The sequence below is a fragment of the Cupressus sempervirens genome, chromosome 1 (assembly GCF_028749045.1).
Source record: "Cupressus sempervirens isolate cs-2001-9-10 chromosome 1, ASM2874904v1, whole genome shotgun sequence".
Taxonomy (NCBI): Eukaryota; Viridiplantae; Streptophyta; class Pinopsida; order Cupressales; family Cupressaceae; genus Cupressus; species Cupressus sempervirens.
In genome coordinates, this window is record NC_143118.1 from 320,851,681 (window position 1) to 320,876,386 (window position 24,706).

Consider the following 24,706-nt stretch of genomic DNA (forward strand, 5'->3'; position numbering starts at 1 on the left):
TGTTGAAATGGATATCCCATTTGCTCATCCACTTGATGTTTTGCTGCATCTCGGGCCTTTCGCACTTACACAAAGTATCCTCAAAGACCATTTTAGGATGTTTTGCTGCATCCCGGGCCTTTTGCATTTACACAAAGTATCCTCAAAGACCATTTAAGGCCATAGATGCCTTCATCATTTCAATTTTTTTAAAATAGCTAATGAGGTGGACCATAGCATGAGCCTCAATCGATATCGCTCCCACTTCACAAAGCATGATATCATAGGGAACCATGCATTTGATTTTAAACTTGTTGGTAATCTAGCACTTTTGTATCATCCATCTTGATCTGTCTCCATTGTATGTTTGAAATGCTGCTGGCCCATATTTCACAGCTAGAAAGAACCATCAGTAGCACAAGAAGCCTGAACAATGTTTGATTGGTTTTCAAATCCCAGACCTCAGCATCACGACACCTATTTTGCAAAGCATAAAGTGCCTTCCAACCTCCCAAAACCCTTTTCTTTCTACAGCCATCCTAGCTTAGATTTTTGTTGAAGTCAATCCCAAGATATTTATATTCTACTACCTCCTCGAGAATGCTGCTCTCAAAACTGAATTTATGTTGATGCTGTTTTTTCTTTTTGAAAAGATCGTCACTGTAGTTTTACTGAGATTAGCTTGCATACCAACCATTTTGCAAAAGCGCTCGAGCCATAATAAATGTTCTTGCAAACCATGTGCAGATTTGGCAACCAAAATGAGATCGTCTGCATACATGAGCAGCCGTATCATAAACTCACCTAATTGGATACCCTTCACCATTTTGCATGTCTAACCATTCTTCAAGTTGGTCAATGTATATGCTGAATAGAGTTGGTGAAAGCCAGAAGCCCTTCTTAACTCCAACATCACTCCTAAAACATTGTTCGATGCCTTTTGAAGTTCTGATTTTAGCTCTAACTTCTTCATACATCCTATAAACAAGAACTCTAAGATTTGTAGGGATATACTCAATTCTTCCATCCTAGCCCAAAGCTTGTCCCTAGGGACAGTGTCAAGACTTTTTAAAGTCAACAAAGCAGCAAAAGATCTAATCTTTTCTCTCCCATGCTCTGTCGATAATGTGCCTCAAGGTGATGCTATGATCCACAGTTGAGTGTTTTGGCTTGAAACCCGCTTGACCACGTATGCGTTTATGATTCTCTTCGGCCCATTTGCTGATTCTATTTTCTATCATGCTGCCAAAAAGTTTTGCAATAGAGGGTTGATCATTATGGTCTTGTAATAGAGGGGTTATTAACCTTGGTGCTCTTTTATAGAGGTATAGTGAGGCTAATTGTTCAATTACAAGGAAATCCTTGTTGGCTGATATTGTTGAAAATTCTTGTAATGAGAGGTGAAAGAGTTTTCGTGGCCCACTTGAGATACTCTGCTTGAAGCTCCTCCACGTCTTTTGCCTTACAGGTACCTAACTTTGTAATACCCCTCTCAACCTCTTGCATATTAAAAAAGTCTTTTGTATTATTGACCAAAGGTGGTGAGTCCACACCATCATCCTTCTTGTAAAGTTGTTTGGCATACTCAAACCATTGAGTGTCTGTTGAATGAAGACAATAATTGGTCATAATCTACAGACCATATTAGACGAATTTCAAAATAAATAAACTATATTGTCATTGATAGTATATATCAAAAGGCAAATCATTGAAAGGAAATAATTGATGGCAAAGGAGTATTTGAGTAGTGATAATATTAATGGATGGCGTATGCATTAGGTTTCTAGCTGCAGTCATAGTAGAAGAAAATGTGCGATTAATTAAAAGGGAATTATATTTTAAACAAAGATATGTCCCTTCATTTTTAAAAGATGTGTTGTTTAAAAATCAAAGATATAAATAAAGAGAATATATCTTTGCAAAAGATATGAGAGAAGTAGAGAATGAATAAGGAAGAATAGAAGTGCATATTTAAATGCAGAATATCACAGAGATGTGTTGAAAAGAAAAATTAATAAAAGATAAATATAGAGCAGAGTGAACGAAGAATGTTTGAGTGAGAAGAAATGGAGCAGTTGGTGAAATATAATATAAGAAGAACAGGTGCATGAAATGAAGCATTAAAGAAAGAGAAGGTGAAGTCAGCGGTCAAGTGAGTAAGACAAGAATAGTATATATAAAAATATAAAAATTGTGGGAATGGAGGAGTTTGGTGGAGAAAAATGCAGAAGTAAGAATATAATGAAATAAATAAGTGAAAGATAATAATAGAGAAGTCAGGGGCAGGAATAAATTAAGTGGAAGTTTAATAAAATACATATATAATTAGATTTTTAATCTAATTAGTATATTTATCATAGAGAGAAATAAAAAGAATAAAATGAAGATATAAATTATATATATATATATATATATATATTTAGATGTTCAATCTAATATATATTTGTATTAATGGGATGAAATAAAAAGAAGGGAAAGAATAAAGATATTTTTGACTTCAAATTGTAATACAGTGCAACCATCATCAGTTGGGAAAGCAACGAAACAAGGTGGAAGATAAGTTTCTTCAAGTGTGGGAGTTGGAGCTCCCTGTAAGTTGGAGCTCATGAACATAGTGTTTGGAGCCTCTAGTAGGCTGTAGGCTACAAATCATTGTAAAAGAACAAGGTTTATATAAAAGCATTTATTGTTGTGGTTTTCTCCCGCATTGAGTTTACGTTCAAATCATGTGTCATTGTGTTTACATTCAAATGACAATATATTTCAATATATCATATTGTTATTATTTGATAAAATATTAAATACAATTCATATATATATATATCACTCAATTAATATTTGTGAAATATTAATGCAATAATAATTAGAAGGATTGATTGAATCAAAGCTTTGACTGAATGCTTGCATTGTGTTTAGTCAACGTTAATATTAGGTAAGTATTTGGTTATAAAATCACTTGGAGCCATGTACCTAATGGGACATGACTCCATGGTGGAGTCACTCTTAATCAGGGACGTGTCTCCCCAATCACCTATTTATTTGCCAATGAACGAGCTGCTTAACACAATCAACGAAATATAAAAGCATTCAATTTCAGTCTTCAAGAGAGTTGGTAGTGTGCTTAGTCAACCATAGTCTTTATACAATTATTTTCACTTCATATCAATAATAGTTATCTATGATATCAAACTACATATAGATGTATTCATCCCTGTGTATTGTCAGTGCATTGGTTAATTGTGTATTGTCTCTGATGTTGTCTCTGATGTTACACAAAATGTCATCTTTACTAGTTAGTGTATGCCAAGATCACTAGGGCATTGAAGACAGTTTGCTATGTCTGGCAAGCATTCCAAAGTTCGCCAAGTTCAGAAGATAGTGTCTACCGTGTTCATTTGGGCAACAAAGAGAAGATTGCATAAATTGAGTGTTAACAGAGCTCACTCTGTTAATGATGGAAAAGTTGGATGGAGCCAATATTAACTGAGCTCAACCAGTCACCAAAGGAACTTTGTTAAACTACAATTTTAACTGAGTTCACTTGGTTACCACAGGAAAATTGTTTCTGAGTTAATATCTACCGAGCAAGGTCGACTAACAAAGGATTTTCTTGTTTTGGCATATTGAGTTCAATAGTTTTGTTTGTTGGTTCTAGTTGACTGAGGTAATGAATATTAAGTATTCTAAGTTGTATTCAAGCCGACTTGACAATGTGTATAATATAAATATAAGGTCAAGTTGAGAATTGAATGTGTGCAAATGAATAGAAGATTTGAAGTTGCTTAGAGGAAGTGAATTAGAAGGATAAGCAAAATATCCTTGTGGAGCTGCAAAGATACATTCGATCAAAAAGGATCAAGTATACAAGCTTGAATTGAGAACTGTAATTTGCAATTCAGTTGCATCAGAAATCAGGCCATCTCATTGTTACTCTCTAACCATTGTAGCAGTTATCTAAATCTTTTAATAGAGTTGGCTTAACAACTATTTTTAAATCCTCTAACAAGGTGGTATTTCCAGATTGAGGTTTCTAAAGACCTCTAACAAGGCCACTCCTAATAGAATGATTAAATCCTCTAACAGGGTCACACCTAACAGTGTGTTTTGTAACCTTTAATAGGGTTGGCTCCTAATAGGGCTCACTTCAAAAGAGTGAAAACCAATAACTAGTTTCAATTGGTGGTTTTTCCAAAATTAGGTTTCTATGTTAAATTTTGGTATCACTTGTGTTCATGTTATTTCTTTTATGTGCACGCAACTAAGTTAAATAAGGTTAATCATAGATAATATCTTAAGATTTGCATTTTTTGAGTTATAGTTGCTATTTCAATATTTACCGAGTTACAACATTTACTAGTGTAAGCCGAGTTCTTGTGTGTTTACCGAGCATCAATATTTTTAGTGAAGCTTTGTGTTCTGTGTTGACATCTAAGGGTTTTGGGATTTATTTTAGTGATAATTGATTCACCCCTCCCCTCTCAGTTACTCTTCTTATACTTCCAACAATTGGTATCAGAGATTCTTGGTGCTTGCAAAAAAAGGTTTCAAGGACCTAAGCTAAAGATCAAGATGTCTTATAGGAGAGATTCTCAAGATGAACAAATATAACTTCTAGGCATGGCAACACTTGGCAACCATCAGTGATTCAAGCTTAAAATACATCGAAAATGCTTACAAGGCTCCTATTGGAACATTGACTGTGGAAGGGATTGCTGAAAAGAAAAATCATAATATCATGATGATTGACATTGCATCAGCTCTTAACTATGTTGAGTTTGATGAGGTCAAAGGATGTGCTACTGCTCATGACATGTGGACCAAACTAAAGGATATCTATGGAGGTGATGATAACGTAAAAAGAGCCAAGGCAGAAAGCTTGAGGGGTCAGTTTGATCAGATGAAAATGAGAGAGGATGAAAACATTGCAAAATATGTTGAGAGAATCAAAGCCATTGTTAGTGGTATCAAAGCCTCTGGAGGAACAATTGAAGATGTGATAGTGGTAAGCAAGGTACTCAGAACCCTTCTTCCTATCTATGCACTTGGAGTGTTTGCTATTCAAGAGATGAGATGTGATCCAAATAACAAGATAACTTTGGATGCTCTAGCTGGAAGATTGACTGCATTTGAACTAGATAACTATGATAATTGTACTCCTAGTTCTAGCAATCTTGAGTCTGCATTTTAAGCCAAGGTATCACTCAAGAAGAAAGCTAAATGGTCTAAAAGCAAGCAATTTGAAACTGAAGTGGAAGATAATTTTGACAGTGATCTTGAAGCCATTGAAGCATTGCTTGCAAGAAGGTATCCCAAAGGCAAAGGAACGTATAAAAGTAAAATCCCTTTAATCTGTTTCTCTTGTGAAGAAGTTCGACACATTGTTGCAAGATGTCCAAGCAGAGAAGAAAAAGATGAAAAGAAGCACATCAAGTACAAAGGCATGAAGGATTTCAAAAACTTCAAGGACTACAAGGAAAAAGGTGAGAAATCTTGTTTTATAGCTAAAGATTCAAATAGTAGTGAAGACAATGAAATGGTTTATATTGGCATAAAAGATGAATCTGATGGTGGAGATAAAATGGTACTTATCTGTCATGTTAGCAAAAAATGATGCATGGATTATTCATAGTGGCTGTTCACATCATATGACTGGTGACGAAACAAAGTTTGAACATATGGAACATTATGATGGTGGAAGTGTGAGATTTGGAAACCATGAACCATGTTGCATAGAGGGGAAAGGTTGTATCTCACTAACCAATATACTTAGATGTGATAATGCTTATTGGGTTGAAGGACTAAAGCATAATCTATTGAGTGTGGCACAGTTGAATAACATTGGATTCAAGGTAGAATTCATGAATGGAAAGGCCAAGCTACTGGATAGAAAATGAAATCTGGTTGAGTCTGGTAAACAAACAAAAGGTAATCTATCCTACCTAGATCTCAGTGAATGTTCATGTTTCATTGCTCAAGTAGACGAAAGTTGGTTATGGCATAAAAGGTTATGTCATGTGAACTTTGGTAATCTGATCAAGATAAGCAATAACAAAAGAGTGAGAGGTATTCCTAGTTTGAGAAAACCTGATATGGGCCTATGCAAATTTTTTAAAATTGGTAAGATGGGAAAGACAAGTTCCAGAAGCAAGGACTATCATTTTGAAGAAGTCTTAGAGTTGGTTCATACAGACTTATGTGGACCTATCAGAATAGAGAGTTACAGTGGAGATAAGTATTTTATTCTTTTTGTTGATGATTATTCTAGAATGATGACTGTAATGTATCTAAAAGATATGTATGAAGCATTTGAAAAGTTTAAGTGATATCTGGCAAGAGTAGAGAAAGAAACTGAAATGTTTGAGGTCAGACAGAGGTGGTGAATTCATTTTCAATGAGTTCAATGAATTCTGTATTGAAAGAGGAATTAAGAGACAAGTGTCAGCCCCTGGTACACTGCATTAGAATGGTATAGCTAAAAGAAGGAATAGATCCATCATGGATTGTGCAAGGATTTTGATGATAGAGACGAGTGTTGCAATCAAATACTGGAAGGAAGCAGTGAGTACTGCAATGCATACCTTGAAGAGAGTACAACTGAAGAAAGACTCAAATCAAAGTCCTTATGAACTATGGTATGGCTACAAACCTAATGTAGGTTACTTGAAAGTATTTGGTAGCCAATGTTATATTCTGAAAGAGTCTAAGAAAGGTAAATTTGATGCCAAAAGTGATGAAGGCATATTACTAGGTTGCTCCTGGAGAAGTAAAGCATATAAATGTTTGAACTTATCAACTCATAAGATCGTAGAAAGTGCACATGTAAGAATTGATTAGTTTGTAGAAAAGAGTGAAGAACAAATCAGCGAGTAACATGAGGATTACAGGAAGTTTGTCTACTATGAACTTGATACATTGCCAAATCCAATTGGAAGTCAATAGACTTCACCTCCTGAGTCCCCAAAATCTCCAAAGGCTACTGAGTTGCAGTCAGTGCAACCCAAGTCACAGTCTGAAGGTCCTGAGTTGCGGTTAGAAGCTATCGAGTTATTTCTAGAGAAAACTGAGTCTGATGGACCCGAGTCACAGATAGTGGGACCTGAGCTTGATATAGAAGATCATGGAGAACCTATTGGAACAAATTCTAAATCCAAAGTACCTGTGTTAGCAAGATATGTCAAAAGGCACCATGTACCTGATTAGATCATTGGAGACAAGTCAGATGGAACAATGACAAGAAACAAATTTAAAGGTACATGTTTGCTTATTGAATTTGAACCTAGATCAGTGAAAGATGCTTTGGATAATGAAAGTTTGATTGACACGATGAATGAATGTCATGTCCCCTCTTTAGCTCTTTCTAGCAGTGACATGAGAGTTAGCTTATTATGGGGTCTCATAGGCTAGCAATGGTGTTTAGAGACTCAATCAGGGTATACAGTGTTCGGATCTAGAGTTTCAGACAATAGGAGGGTAGTTGAGAGTAGTTCCTTAATTGTAAGAGTTTCCTACATTTTAGGAGGTGGAGATGGGTTATAGTCTTGAGTCTCTATGAGATCATTCTATGGTTTTTGTTTCGGGAGATTCGGAGATGTTCTTGTTTTTTAGGAGTATCCCTATTTTTGAGGGATGAGACTCTCAATTATTTCAGATTATTTGACATCTATCAACAAGTTAAGTTTCACCTTGTAGAGGTGTTTTGGCTATCAGTTCGCTATTTGGAAAATAGTTAATATATTTAAATATTCTCCTAAGTTAGTATTTTAGTAATTTAAATAAGGCTAAGTTTTTAGCCACTAGGGAGTAATAAGGAGTTTTTGGCTCCATCTGGTGAGTTTTGCCATCATGTGATAGTCTGTTGGAAAGAGCTTGGCCTCTTTTATCTAATCATCATCTTCAGGGACTTGTTTGACACTGGAACTATTCTTATTGGTGAAATAATGATTTTCAAGAACTTTGGTGCCAATTATTAAAGAATATAACTTTATATTTTAAAGTTCTCAAGTATTACTTTTAGGGTTTGAACTACATGAGAAGATGATATAAGGCCAATGTAAGGAAAGGAAAAGTATCGTTGAACATTTTGGAAAACATAATTTGGCGTTTGGCTCTGATTTGAGCATTCCGTCACTAGGACGTCAAACCCTAGGTTGAGAATTGATTGAGTTGGGATGTAGCCCTCAACTAGATTGGATTTGCTGATTCTTGCACAAGGTTTCGACATTGGTGGAGTTCCTACAGTAGTTCATATCATTGGCGTAGGAAAGTGAAGACTATCTTTGCAGCATTCTGCAGATTGCATCATTTTGTGCCTTGATCGCCGTGAGCAAATTTGTGCAACAATTCTATACCAGCTGGGCGTTGGATTTTGTGGGCATAATTATTGAAGATTGCAGTTGTTAGCAGCTTCTTATTTCAGACACTGATTGTATTTGAGGTACCAAACTTTATTAGTTTTGATATCAAACTTATTGGCACAGTTAAAAGCATTTCCAGAATTTCATATGCTCGTATCAAGCTATTGTTATTGTATCTATTTGCTATTGTTACTACCTTTACAATGTACCAAATTATTCTAAAAATATCAAATAAAATCATTCCTTCTGCAACTTCCGTCTAGTTCTACAAGATAATTAAAACACTTACAGGTGATCATAGTTATTTAAATAAAATTTATAGCAGCAATAGAGTAAATATCCACTTGGGATATTTCAATGAAGAGATACAATAGATAGAGAGGAATAAGACTTGGACTATTGTTCCTAGATCCAAGGATAAAAATGTAATTGACACAAAGTGGGTTTTTAGAAATAAGCTGAATGAAGATAGAGAAGTTTCTAGAAACAAAGCAAGGTTAGTATGCAAAGGCTATTATCAAGAAGAAGGTATTGATTATGGTGAAACTTTTGCTCCTATTGGAAGATTAGGTGTTAGAACTCTACTTGCTTATGCTGCACATAGAGTATTTAAATTTTATCAAATGGATGTAAAATCTGCATTCTTGAAGAGGAAGTCTACATAGAACAATCTGAAGGTTTGGTGGATCCTAGCAAAAAGGATATGTTCTGTAAATTTCAGAAAGCATTTTATGGTCTCAAGCAAGCTCCCAGAGCTTGGTATGAAAGACTTCATAACTACTTGATAAAAATTGGTTTTCAAAAAACAAATGATAACAATAGCATGTATATCAAAGAAGGACCAGACAAAAAAATTGTGTTGGCTGAAATCTTTGTGGATAACACATTATTTACTGGAAATGATGACTTATGCAAAGCTTTTTCAGAAGAGATGAGTAAAGAATTTGAAATGTCCATGTTTGGAGAGATACAATTCTTTGTTGGATTGCAAATTCAACAGAAGAAAGATGGTATCTAGATCACTCAATCCAAATATATCAAGGAGATACTAAAGAAGTTTGGAATGGAAGATTCAAACCAGTTGAAACACCTATGTCTACTGGACATAAGCTTTCCAAAAATGATGATTCAAAGGAAGTAGATCAGACCACATATAGATCAATGATTGGAAAACTGCAATATGTAGTACATACAAGGCCAAACATTGCATTAGCAGTTGGTATGGTGGCAAGATCTTCAACAAATCCTAAAGAAAACCATATGATGGCAATCAAGAGAATCATGAGGTATCTGAAGAGTACTGAAGACTATGGATTTTGGTACAAAAAAGAGGCGATTTGGATTTGAAAGCATTCACAGATGCTGATTGGGCAAGAAGTGTTGATGACATGAAGAGCACTAGTGATGGAGTGTTCTTTCTTGGTAAAAGACTATTGTCTTGGACAAATAAGAAGCAGAATTGTATTTCTTAGTCTACAACAGAGGCAGAGTATGTAGTAGCAGCAGTTAATTGCTCCAATACTGTTTGGTTCAACCAATTGTTGGTAGGTATGAAGATAGAAATCAAGGATCCAGTGGTTATCTTTTGTGATAACACCAGTGCAATTAATATATCAAAGAATCCTGTAATGCATACCAAAACCAAACACATTGCTATAAAAGACTATTTTTTGAGAGAATTGGTATAAGATAAAGAGGTAAGATTGGAATATGTGAATACAAAAGAACAAATTGTAGATATTTTCACCAAGCCATTACCTAAGGGTGCATTTTTGTATTTAAGAGGTAAGTTAGGGGTCATTCCCCTATTTGAAGCTCACTAAATGAAGTTTAGTGATGCATCAACCAGAGCATGTTGAAGATCAGTCTATTGATGTAGTATTTAAAAGGGCAGATTGCATATGAATCAATGCATAAGATACATTGTAATTATTGAATAGTGTCTTTGGTTTGAGATGTCAAAGAAGGAGAGTATGTTGTCATATCAAAATTTTTTTCTAAAAAGGAAGAATATTTCACAGATTTTTTTTTTTTTGAAGGTGTCAGAGAAGAAGAACTTGGTCTGATATCAAAGAGGCAGAATTTTCTGTTAGAAGAGCATGTTGAAGACAAAGTTTACTGGTAGAGGGAGAAATTGAAGGCAACAAGGAGTTCACACTGATAGAGGGAGTTCTCATGCATGAGAATTAGAATGAAACTAAGGATATGTTCCTTATCTTGTTCTTGCTCTAAAATTTCATTGTATTATGACATGTGTTTACATCAATGCTAAAGAGGGAAATTGTTGAAAACAATTGGTTAATTGTGTATTGTCGTTGATGTTACACAAAATGTCATATCTTTACTAGTCAGTGTATGCTGAGCTCACTTGGGCATTGAAGACAGTATCTTGTGTCTACCGAGCATTGCAGAGTTTGCCAAGTTCGGAAGATAGTGTCTACCGAGTTCACTTAGGCAACAAAGAGAAGATCGCAGAAGTTGAGAGTTAAGTGAGCCTACTCGGTTAATGAAGGAAAAATTGGATGGAACTATTGTTAACCTAGCTCACTCGGTTACCAAAGGAACTTTGTTAAAATGCAGTGTTAACCAAGTTCACTTGGTGAATATAGGAAAATTGTTTCTGAGTTAGTATCTACCGAGCAAGGTCGACTAATAAAGGATTTTCTTGTTTTGGTATATTGAGTTCAATAGTTTTGTTTGTTGGTTCTAGCCGACTGAGGTAATTGATATGAAGGATTCTAAGTTGTATTTCAGCCGACTTGACAATGTGTATGATATAAATATAAGGTTAAGTTGAGGATTGAATGTGTGCAAGTGAATAAAAGATTTGAAGATTCTTAGAGGAAGCGAATTAGAAGGATCAACAGAATATCCTTTTGGAGCTACAAAGATACATTTGATCAGAAATGATCGAGTATACAAGCCAAAACTAAGATCTGTAATCAGCAATTCAGTTACATCAATAATTAGGTTATCTCATTGTTACTCTCTAACCATTGTAGCAGTGATCTAAATCTCTTAACATAGTTTGCTTAATAGCTATTTGTAAATCCTCTATCAAGGTGGCATTTCTAGATTGAAGTGTCGAAAGACCTCTAACAAGGCCACTCCTAACAGGGTGATTAAATCCTTTAACAGGGTCACACCTAATAGTGTGTTTTGTAACCTTTAACAAGGTTGGCTCCTAACAGGGCTCACTTTAGAAGAGTGAAAATCAATAACTATTTGCAATTGGTGGTTTTTCCCATATTGGGTTTCTACTTTTTACGTTAAATCTGGGTGTCACTTGTGTTCATGCCATTTCTTTTGTGTATGTAACTAAGTTAAATAAGTTTAATCACAAATAATATCTTAAGATTTGCATTTGCCGAGTTAGGGTCGCTATTTCAGTATTTACTAAGTTACAACATTTACTAGTATTAACTGAGTTCCTGTGTGTTTACCGAGCATTAGTATTTTCAGTGAAGTTTTGTGTTCTGTGTTTACATCTAAGGGGTCTGGGATTTATTTTAGTGGTAACTGATTCACCCTTCCCCTCTTAGTTACTCCTCTTATATTTCCAACAAAGGGATCGACCAAAAGGCTGTGAAGTTATTTCACAAAGAAAATAGAGTCAACAATTTCTTTGTCTTTAAAACTTTTGACTTACAACTTTACAAGAGGGATAGAAATGAAATACTGTTGCTCACAATGGAAAATATTTGACAAACATGCTTGAGTGACAACAAATATTTATGCTGATATAGATAAGGGTGTAGTCTCAAAGAAATGTCGTTAGTGGAAGTTTAATTCTTTGTGTATGATGAAGGTTAAGCTATTGATAAACAAGTAACTCATGCAGTAAAGAAAAGGACAAAGAACTCATCCCGATGGCACGAGTATCTTTGTTTTATTTTCACTTTATGGACTTTTTGAATGACTTTTGTAAAAGTTATGCCACTTTTGTAACTAAAGTTAGGGTTTTGACTTTCCCTTGGTTAAGGTTAGACTTTAAAAGTCGGAAATTGTATAAATGTTGAGTTAGTTATGAAATGCCTTCCAAAGCTTCCAAACCTTTACTTTTTTGCTAAGTCACAGGATTCGGCGAATCCCAAGCATGAAATTCGGATTTTGCCAAATATGAATTTTTCCTAAAATATTCGATGAAAGTCAAAAGTGTTCGCCAGCAAAATTTGGGATTTTTTTTATTGCTGTAAATATTTAAAAACTACTATTCTAGGCATTTGGCAATATATTTTATAGGGTTTTGGAACCATTTTTTCGGCCTTGAAATGCATAGAGTTCTAAAAACAAAGGATTCAACAAAGGTTTCAACTTTCAACAAAGGTTTGTGTAGTCCTGTAGTGTTGGAGTGTGCACATGCGAAATCTCCAATTCTTGTAGACGAGTGTGCACAGGTTGCTATAGACGACAATAATTTTCCTTATGCCTACAATTTTCTAGCTCCCATGCCTGCAAAGTCGTAAAATGTCTTTCTTAAATTTATTTCATGTAATAATATAACGTAATAGTCTTTGTTAACTTTATTTAACAATGTTATGTAATAATGTATTTATTAGGTTCATTTCATTGTAATGTATAAATGAAGACTTTGTTATATTAAATTTTTTAAGTACTAATGAAATAATATTCATTAATCTTAGGTTTATTTTGTTATAATGTAATAATATATATATTATATTTATTCATTATAAATAATTTTTTGTTTTATTAAATTTGTTGATTATAAATGAAATGTTTAAAAAATATATTAGTTTGAAGTAATATAATTGATTCTTTAAATTTTAAAATGTTTGAGTAATAGGTCATTAGATATATATTTAATCAATCTGTTAAATTAATGTGAAATAAAAAAATTGTTTTATACTTGATAAATATTAAATACTATGTTTTATACTCTATAAATGTGTCATCATGTTTTATAGTTTTAAAATCTAAGGCAATTTTAATATTTTGATAATTTATGGGATATATTACATATATTTAAAAAATAATTAAAATTATATAAGGCAAATTTAATTCGATTTTTTTATAGTAATTTTTGCTCTTGCTGAACTTCATTCTAATTTTATAGTTGTCGAACTCAAATTCAAATTCGAACCTTGTCACTTAGCTTTTTTTGGTAGTTATGAACCTAGAGTTAGTTATTGAAGGAGAGTCTATAAATACAACACTTTAATAATGTTAAAAGTGGGGGTAAACTTTTGTGAAGGGGAAAGCTATGGAGAGTTTTCCTTGAAGTTTGTACTAAGCACTGATATAGTTCACACCAAGTGAAAACCTAGGTTCAGGATGGTGGAAAGTAGAAGCAATATGAGTTTTGTTTTCAGTAAATTTTTAGTTACATGTGTTAGGATGTAATGTGTGTTCCAAAGATGAATAATACTATTATTTCTATCAACCAACTTGGTTCTTTCTATTTTGACACAAAATAAAGTAGTTACCCTTGGTATTGGGAAATGAGGTTTATGTAATCTTTTAAATTCTGCCATGGTGAATTTGCATTTTCCTACGATGAAGGACAACACTAGCATTCTTTGACAGAAAAGGTATGGCCATGTGAACTTTCGATTTCTTTGTGAACTTAATTGAATTGATATTTGACTCTGTCTATGTTGATTCAAAAAAAGTCAAGGCTATCTTATACTGTCTTTAGCAGTAAAAGTTAAAACAAAAGAGGGTCATTTTTCTGAGTGAATGTTATTGGTTGTTAATGCATAGGATCTCTGATAGAAATAATATCAGATTTTTATATCAGACTTGTACTTACTTCTTCTTCTTCCAATTTGTGTGCAGCAGGTCTGCAACTTTGATTTGTCTTCAATGCTACAGTAATCTTTATCTTGAATGCCAAGTGTTGATGATGAGAAAGTATTTGATAATCTGCAATATATGTCTGCTGATTCTGGGACTGCAAATATGTCTGTTATTGATATTGCCTTGTCCACTGATGAGAGTTAACATTTATATAACGTAAAGGGTCATGTCCCTGTAGGGGCATGACTCTACATTTGGCCACGTAGGGTCATGACCCTACGTGGTCATCACTGTTGGTAATCTTAACCAAACGTTGATTTGATCCAAACTAATCATGCCCGATAATGAGCCCGATAAGACATGCTTAGTATTAATTAGAACAACACTTTTCCACATATTGAAGGCAATATATCCCTGATTGGTGATCAATATTGAAGGAACCCGATATGAATTGGTGACAGTAGTAAGAGAAGCCCGGTATGAGTCATGAACATGTAACTTATATATATACATATGCATATAATCATATGTGTACGTGTGTGTGTGTGTGTGTATAGGACATATTAGACTCAGATACTCAGTATTACTTTGACTGATGCTAAACTTCAACACTCCCTCCTTAGTAAGGGAGAAGTAATAATGAAATCAGATATTAGAATATCTACACATAACACATTATTTGACACTACCACTCTAAAAATAGAGACTCGTCAAATAATTTAAATCACCATGCTATGATCACTATCATAGCATATATTATGATCTCTAATTGTCTGAAACAATATCTAGAGTAATCATAATTCATTTGTTATTCATGACTTTTGGCATGTCTAGAACAAACTATCATAATAATAGGCCTATCATTTGTAAGATTGTCACCTTACAAAGATTACCTTATGAATATTGTCTGTGAAAGATCTCATCTTTCATTACATATTTGGTGCAACTATTCGACTTAGAAGCATAAACACACATAAATTTAAACTTAAATTCAGTATTCAAAAATTACAGTTTGATCATATCAAGTTTACCTCTGAAATATTCCAATTTAACATTGGCAAGAGGTTCAGTAAGAATATTTGTTGTTTGCTCATCAATCTTGATGTACCATATCTTTGATTCAAAAACTGAATTTATAGATTACTGATTTATCGTAGTACAACATTGCATATGTCACTTTATGTATTCGAACTTTGGAAATGTATCACTCTCCCTCTGATTCCTCACTATGGGATTCTAGCTTCACTTTATCTCTTTGTTCAACAACTTAAAATGTGAGATTTTCATCCTTTTCATATTTAACTTCTGCTAGGGCTTCTTGAATCTTCTCCCATTCTAGACAGAAGTTACAAGTGTGACCGAATTTGTCACATTTGAAGCATTGTACTTTGGACCAATCTCTTTTCTTGTATAATTTGGTAAATTCCTTGTTGTCTTGATGAATTCCCTTTCTTTTTCCTTTATTATTAGTACTGGCTTGAAGAGCTTGAAATTCTCCCTCTTTATTTCAAATGATTCCTCTCGTAATTAATCTTGACTCTTCTTGAGTGCATTTTTTTTTGAGTAGTTCAAACTCAGGAAGATCTGGTTGAGAATGTAGTCCACGAATAAATGTCTCCCAAGACAGTGGTAGTTCTTTTAGGGCTATAATGGTAAGTTCATTGTTATCTACTTCATTTCCAATGGTCACAAGTTGATCTTTTAAATCTGAGATTCTTGGGAAATAGGACATAATAGTTTCTCCATTATTCATCTTGACGTATAGTAGATCTTGCTTCAATGTCAACGATCTACTAGTATTATTGATTTCAAAGGTGTTCTTAACAGTGGAGAACATCTCAAATCCTTTGGAAAGATTGGAAATAGAAGGGAGAATATGATCTTTAACGGAGTCTATAATAATTTTCATGGCCTTATTGTTGTGCCTTTTCCATGTCGTTTTGTCTGAATTATTCTCAGGAATGGCTTTGTTTGATTCTACATAATCAACTATTTCCATTTCTCTTAGAACTATCATGACTCAAATTTTCCATGAAGAAAAAATTGATGACCTCTCCAATCTATCCTCTAACCTTACGTGGTTGACCATTTTTAATTTTGAGAATGAAATTCTAAAATGGCTAAGTCTGAAATTTTTTATTAATTCTGAATAAGAAAATTTCATATCAGGATGGCTTTGATACCGTGTTAATGCATAGGATCTCTGATAGAAATAATATCATACCTTTATATCAGACTTGTACTTACTTCTTCTTCCTATTTGTGTGCAGCAGGTCTGCAACTTTGATTTGTCTTCAATGCTACAATAATCTTTATCTTGAATGCCAAGTGCTGATGACAAAGTATTTGATAATCTGCAATAAATGTCTGTCAATTCTGGGATTGCAAGTATGTCTGTTATTGATATTGCCTTGTCCACTGATGAGAGTTAACATTTATATAACCTAAAGAGTCATGTCCCCGTGGGAGCATGACTCTCTGTGGCCAAAGGCCACGTAGGGTCATAACCCTACGTGGTCATGACCGTTGGTAATCATAACCTAACGGTGATTTGATCCAAACTAATCATGCCCGATAATGAGCCTGATAAGACATGCTCAGTATTAATTAGAACAACACTTTAACATATATCGAAGGCAATACAATTTGGAGTTCGATCCCTGATCGGTGATAACACAGATGTTATAATATCAATATTGAAGCAACCCAATATGAATCAGTGATAGTGATAAGAGAAGCCCGATCTGAGTATATATATATCAGTTTATATATGGCATATTAGATTCTGATAGTATTACTTTGATTGATGCTAAATGTCAACAATGGTGACCGAAACAGCATTTGATCTCATTCATGGCAACAAGTGTTAGATGTTATATAAACTAGCAGCAGCATAAGGTAAATTTGTTATCTAACATTGGAATCACAAATGGGGCTCCTCGACGATGATTGTCGGAGCTTCTATCGAGGTTGTTTAACAAAGGTCAAAAATTATTTTGATTAACATCTTGCTTTGCTTCAATTTAAAGTAATATGAAAAGTTATAACATGCCAGGCAGTCAGCTCACTGAAGTGTGGTATTTGATAGCTGCATGTGTAGGGTGGAATTTAAAATCTTATTTGACAAACTTTTTGTATAAAAAATGTTTTAAATATTTTATTAATGACTTGCTTTGGTTCAATTTAAAGTAATATGAAAAGTCATAATCTGCCAGGCAATCGGGTCACTGAAGTGTGGAATATCATGTGTACGGTGAAATTTAAATTGTTATTTTAACAACTTTTTGCATAAGTTACAGGAGCTGGAGTAATAACATTTTCATTAAAGCATGTTTTATATCAATTCAATATGCATCTTTTTCTAGTAAGAATAGAATGATACTGGCTTGAATATATATATATATATATATATACACATTTATAGCAAATTTGACTGATCACATTGAATGGCATTCTTATAAATTGCATATCAGAAGATGGTAGATGTAGAAATGCTTTAACATCTGAGGAAGCATCTCAATTGAAAGCACAAATCGCTACGCTAGAGAAACGAGAGGAAAGGTGATTTTACTAACCCAGCTCTTTTTTTTCTTTAGGCTTATTTATGTATATATTGCTTGTTTCAATAGAGGCATTGATACAATGTTTGTTCAATTCATTGGTTAGGTACAAGAAGGTATTTGCGGAGAAAATCTCTGTTTTCAGGCTTGCATGTTGCTCTCTTTTTGGATACAAAGTAAGTCAGATCAGATTTGTGTTTTTTTAGTGATTCCAATTTGGTATTCTCGTATTGATGCTTTAATAGTTATTTTTGGACAAATGACTTTACGCATTTGACATGAATTTGTAGGACATTAGCTAGAGAAAGCGTAACACAGAAAATATATTAATCTTAAAAAGAAAAACTCTAGAAAATACTTAACTGAATGGAAAGAATGCACTAACAACTTACCTCTTCCCTTGTGGTGTTCTAGAAAACATTTGACACCACGTCATCAATCTAGTCTCCAAATAAGTTACAACACTCTTTAATGTGTATAATATCTTTTAAATCAGCATTGAATAATGTTATGCTGGCCTTAGAAACCCTTAAGGGCCAGGTTAGATTGTGTAAAGCTTTTTCCAGGCTTCACCTGAGGCTTAACTTTCATCCTCAAAGATCTTGTTGACTATAATTTAACCACAGTGGAATGTATACATGGTTTTGGGGGCCAGGTAGAATTTCATTTATGTCTAAGTCTCATTCTTTCTTCATTAATTTCCCTTCTTGTTGGATATTATGTTGTACAACTTCCACAAAGAAGCTGTAAATCATACAATTCGGTGAAAGCCAACTCCAATTAAGAATTTTTTTTTTTTTTTTTTTCACTTCACTACACATATGCCTGCTTTGTGAGGAAAACCTGATAAGTGTTAGGTCATTTATCATCCTGGTCATAGTTTCTTGCTTTCACTTTGATGAATTTTAAGCTTTTCAGTTAGTTTTCTTTAGTTTTATAGTCAACTTTGAGTTTCTGGACTCCGATTGCATGTATCTTACTTGCATCACTTGCACTTGGAATATTCTTCTTGCATCCATTTCTAACTTAGTTTCTTGTGTCTTAAAGTTTTTTTTTTTTATTGTTTCAGTGGTTTTAGGTATTACAATCACAAGTGCAAGTTTATTGATTATAAATAAAGGCCTTGTATTTTGAAGGATTTAATAAGAAGTAACTTACAAGTAGGCTTTCAAGGCCTGAAATGCAAGTATTCCATTAAGTGACTTGCAATATTCCTTTGAAAATCTGAGCTTTTCTTTTTCTCTATTTCCAATTTAAAGGTAAAGCTTGCAATATGTCTCTCCAGACCTGAAATGCAAGTTTAATAATTATATATTGACTTGTAACATGCTCTATAAAGTCCAATTCAAATTTTATGTTTTATGAGCTACATTATTAGCTATACAAGTTTGAAATAAAAGAAGTCTTGCATCATGGGTTTATAAACCTGTATGAAGAGTTTATAGATTTTTTTCCATATTGAATAAAGTCATTTGTTTGCTGGAACTCTCTAATTGTGGTAGTCTCCTTGAAAATGGCATGCAGTTGAATCTGAATTGACTCTGAACTCTTTCAAAACAGGTTAATAAGTCTGTGCAGTAGAACTTATCCCATTTCCATCTTCATAAGAGTTTGTGTCTGAAGGCATTGCTTTGTATTTTCCTGGGGTTTTTGAGTTTTATATTTTTCACCTTTTCCCTATTTCAAATAGGCATGTATTATTCTGTTCTTAACAAATCTTGTATAGAGATTTCTTTACTTTTAGTTTACGTTGTCATTGGGTTTTTTTTTTTCTATTGCTGGGCATTTTTTTGTATAAGTTTCTTTCCTCTATTTCTCATTTTTTGAAGCTTTCTTTTTGTAATTGTTTCTTTTAGAAATGTTTACTTTACAAATTCTTGAGTTCCAAATGCAATTCTTGGTCTTTGTAAGATGCCTATGAAGCATTCTACATTGCATTATTTGTGAAGCACGGATGGTTTTTATGTATACATAATTTTCTGAAGCTTGTGGTTACATTAAAATTCTTCTCAAATGCTCAAAGCATAAGTTGAAAGAGTCTCATAAATCACTGTTATGGTAAATCAATGTTGTTGTAGTTGTATTAAACAAAGGAGATGAAAGCTCTGTATATAGATTTACGAAGATAATATTTCTAAAAGAAACAATCGTAAATGAAAGACGGAAATAGAAAGTACCTAATAAACTAAAGGCTCACTAAGATAACCATTAAAAAAATATTATAATATTTTAATACCCTCCTTTGATGGTCATTGTCTAATTGTTGTCTTTTCATTACAAATTCTTCAAAACATTTTGCTTCTGCTAAGATCCTCCCTGGATCTACAAAATGTTAATGACCAAGAAGTCGAAATTCGCCTATAAGAACACAGAAGGGTGTCCCCTTTTTTAGAATGCTTTGCAACAAGAGTTAAGATATTGCCATTGAGATAAGTCTGCCACCAACTCTCTTAGAATCAGCAAATTCATCTAACTTGAAATCATCACAAAATATCAAATTTGATGTTGGATAATAAAGCTGCTCTTCTTTGGAGACAGAGACAAACACTGAGAATAGCTAGCACAATGTTGGGAAAAAATTGGCAAACCCTGCAAACTTTGCAGATGAGCATGATGCTCCAAAACAAACTACAAAAGCCACGATTTTTGAGGAGAAAAATTGACAAAATCCCAACACATTTTTTGAGGTCAAAAATTGATCAAAATTCAATAGGATTTTTTAGATGAAAAATCAATCAAAACCAAATAGAATCTAAAACACTAATATTAGAATAAAAAACTTCATTTTTAAGAAAAATGGTAAAACCAAACTGGTACTTTGTGAGGAAAATATTATAAACCCACAAAGGAATCCCATGAAACTTTGCAAATTACAGAATTATAAAATTTTAAGGGAAAAATTATAGAAACCCATAAGAAATTTTTTAAGGGAAAAAATTATGAAAACCCATTAGAAATTTTTAGGGGTGGCAAAAACACGAGAGTTTGCATGGTAAACCAGCAAATGCAACCAACATGCAAACACATGCAAGTACATGCAACCCTAGAAAACATAGAGACTTTTGTTGCAACCAAGAAATTATAGTATCAAAACTCGCAAATAGGCTTGTGATTTCCAACAAAATTCCACAAAGACGAACCACAAAAGTTTTATAAAATGCTTCTAATGATTTTTATTTCTAAAAATCAAAAAGCAAATTTCTAGAAAAAATTCCAGATCAAAAGAGGCTCAAATTTTTCTTAAGAAATCTACCAAATTTTATGAAATCCCGTCAACCTACTCTGATACCATGTTATGGTAAATCAGTGTTGTTGTAGTTGTATTAAACAAAGGAGATGAAAGCTCATTATATAGATTTACAAAGACAGTGTTTCTAAAAGAAACAATTGCGAACTGAAGACGAAAATAGAAACTACGTAATAAACTAAAGGCTAACTAAAATGACCATTAAAGAAATATTATAATATTCTAATACTTGCATGATTCGGGACCCACATTTTGCATATTTAGTTAAATGAGACATATTGCAAGCCCATATATTGTACAAAAATGTAAGAAACTTACTTGCAGGTTGTATTATCAAGCTCCCTTGTGTATTATATAACATTTCCTCCCAAGACTCGGGAGTTACATTCCAAGTTGCTACTTTACAAGTAATTTTACTTCTACTGAATGCTTGAAGGCTTAAACTATGCATTTTATTTGTATCTCGGGTTTAAAGAATTTTGTTACATGTCTACATTACAAAGAAAAAATATAAGTAGCTTACTTGTAATATGCCTTTCAAAGCCCAAATGCAGCCTAGAAAGCACTTCAAGTCACTTGAAATCAGATTTTTAGAGCTCGATTGTAGGTGCATAGATTACGAATTCCCATTGGACATGTGAAGTGCATTTTCATTTTCGCCAATGGCAAGTCAATGGTTATGACTTTCCTTACTTGCAATGCGTCCCTCAAGCTTGGAGGTTCACTTGTGCCCACTCGTTTGTTTCATTTTAGACCTCCTCTTGTCAGTCCTATTGTACAAACGCTTTTCTAAAACAATAAATAATCATATGGGTATTGTAATGTCCCCACTATCAGGGTTGGTTTGGGACATGTAATACTTGCAAAATAATGGTTAGAATTACAACAATAACAAATAAACTATATTATTGTATCCTAATCTTAAGGACATCTCTAGATCGGGCTTCCTAGCTCATAGCTACCTCATTGTCTTCCTGGGAGTGCACCCTTTAAGATTCTTCTTAGATGGGCATCCTCTATCCAAGGCTAATCACATATGCATATGTTAACATCATTAGAATATTCTGGCACATCGATTATCGACCATGGTGGACAATGGAGATCTTAATATCTCCATGCTCCATGCTTTGATATCGATTCTCGGTCATGGTGGACAATGGAGATTTTAATATCTCACAAGCTCTATGCTTCAATTTGACATTGATTCTCAGCCATGGCAGACAATGGAGATCTTAATATCTCACATGCTCCATGCTTCAAGCTTCATTAATATCAATGGTGCTAACCCCATAGGTTAACACAATATTATCCACAAGTATGATTCATTAATATAAATAAATTCATAAATATAATTAAACAAATGTAATCCATAAACATACCTTTCTCACCTTCTTTTCTTGGTCCATGTGGCTCTCCTTAGTCGGCCCTTCAATGAATTATTCCTTCTAGATTATCTCAACTCTATATTTTCTTTCCAAAATTCTCCCTTTTCTAATTATAAGGAAAGGAGAAAATATACATTTTTGTTTCTTCTTTTTCAAGAGTCACAACCTTTCATAATATAAATCCTTTGAAAAGTCACAACACTTCATAGTTATAATCCTTTCGAAAACTCACAACACTTCATAACTAAAATCCTTTGGAAAAGTCCCAATACTTTATAATCAAAGTATTTTTGAAGAGTCACAACTATTCATAATTATGGCCCTTTCAAAGGTTCGCATCCTTTCAATATTATTGATACTGTTTCAAAAGTCACTTCCTTATTTTCTTCATATTACTTTTCTCTTCCATTTTTCCTTTTTGAACTCCTCGCCTCTTTTTTTTCACTCTCTAAAATAAACTCTCCTCCCTTTTATATTGTAATTTTAAGGAGTCATGATTATTTGTTAAACATCTGTTGACTTTTCATTAGATTTAGTTAATTTATATTATTCTATAATATATTATTTATTTACTTAATTATTTATGTTTATTTTATTTATTATTAAATTCTATTTAGAAAGTTAACATACTTTCTCAATATTGTCTCTTTTATTTAATTTTATTTCTTTATTTACTCATTGAAATCTTATTATTTTTAAAAATAATTTAAAATATCATACTAAATATTATTTCATTAATAATATAGATTAAATAATTATTATTTCCTTGTTTTATATTTTAATATTACTTTTAATATAACTTTAATATTTATTTATTCACATTGCATTATCTAATAATTATTAAAAATTTATCTTAAAATGGGGATATGATAGGTATTGTTTTACAAAAATTTTACTTAAAGAAAGTGCCATGGGATCTTCAATAGTGGCATGATCAAGTGTGAATTCTTAGACTTAGGGCATTGACATAGGAAGCATCAAGAGGGGCTAGGCATGAATGTGAGGTAATGATAACCAAGAGGGGTCCATGAAAGAACAGTGACATTTCATATCATCAAAAGATGGACAGTGCATGTTAATGCCTTTGAACATTAATAACAATGAATAGACAAAGGTATCTTGTTTCATTTAAGTAATAGAATGCTTTCAAGATAGAAATGACCATGGTTCATAACTGTAATGTCTTCTTTTTGGGCCTCTATTCTCTTATGCATTGTTATCCCTTTTTACCATGTTTCTACAGGCGATCTCTGTATGTGTTTTAGCTTAAGCACTTTCAATTGCCGACCAATTGGAGTAGTTTCGGTAGGAGTTCTAAATGCTTTCTATTTTTAGTAAGTCAGCAGGGTTCAGTATTTTGACCATTGCAATATTGGACTTGGAGTGTCTTAAAGAGAGCATTCTGGCAAGTTATTAAACATGGCTTCCTGAGTTCAATAGGGTATTTATTTTAATGCCAAAAGGCTTATATGTCACTTCATTATTATGGAGACATTAATTAAAAGTGGAATAAGACACAAGAAATATGAAGAGTCAAGTAGAGGAAAATGATGAGATAGAGAGATGGCTCCATAAAGACCATTAGAGGCTCATTCTCTTCATGCTTGGATTAGTGATTGGATTTCAAATATCTCTTGGTGAGATTTGGGAAGCTTTAGCTTCTATTTAGAACCTGAGGATAGAAACCTTTAGGCTCTACTAAGCGAATCGGACCCAAATCAGGTTTAACATTGGAGTTGAATTTCCGACGGAGTTCACATTGGAGTAATAGGTTCTTTCCTAGTTTGTCCAAGCTGAATGTATTACTTTATTTAAGATTGGTTTTGGTGTTTTGAAGTTGTTGTATTGCTGATTTATAATGCAATAATACTTCTGAGGATAGTTTTTGAGCAATTTGCTGGTTATATTAGTGGTTTTTATTGCATAAATTCACTGTTATATTTCTAGAAAATATTTCTAAAAAAATTTGGGAGAATATTTTTGTGGGATATTTTACAATGGTATCAGAGCTGAAAATCTTTCCATCCTATGAAGTTTATTATAGATAGTTTAATCAGAAAGTTATCTTGCCAACTCATGAGGAAATATTTTACAATAGAATTGAAATATGCAGAAATAAGAATATTTACTGGATTTAAGGAGAAGGATGAATGTTGCTGGCCACTGGGAATAATAATGGAATGAAAGATTTTATTTTGATGAAAGTAGAGAAAACAATTATTTAGAGATTCTATTTTTTCTTGTAGTGTGCCCCAAGCTTTAAATATTTCAGTTTTATGTAGCCTGAAGGAAGTTGATTGTAATGCTTTTTTTTTACCTGCCACTAAAGAAAATTAATAAATTGGAGTATCCGATGTCTAATTTGTATTATGCTTACGTGTAAGTAAAGGTCTTAATATTGCAAGGAGTGGGGTCAATTCAGAT

The 24,706-nt window shown here is 33.2% G+C and overlaps 1 protein-coding gene across 2 annotated transcripts in view; it reads left to right on the forward strand.

The window, feature by feature from the left end:
- MAD1 (mitotic checkpoint family protein) overlaps positions 1-24,706 on the forward strand; it is a 235,189-nt gene that overhangs the window by 190,751 nt on the left and 19,732 nt on the right. Inside the window, exons 12-13 of one of the 2 annotated variants that reach the window (XM_089823838.1) lie at positions 17,564-17,651; positions 17,757-17,826. In XM_089823838.1, the coding sequence (XP_089679964.1) occupies positions 17,564-17,651; positions 17,757-17,826 (158 nt within the window). The remainder of the gene's footprint in view (positions 1-17,563; positions 17,652-17,756; positions 17,827-24,706) is intronic. The other variant, XM_089823840.1, reaches the window with a different exon arrangement.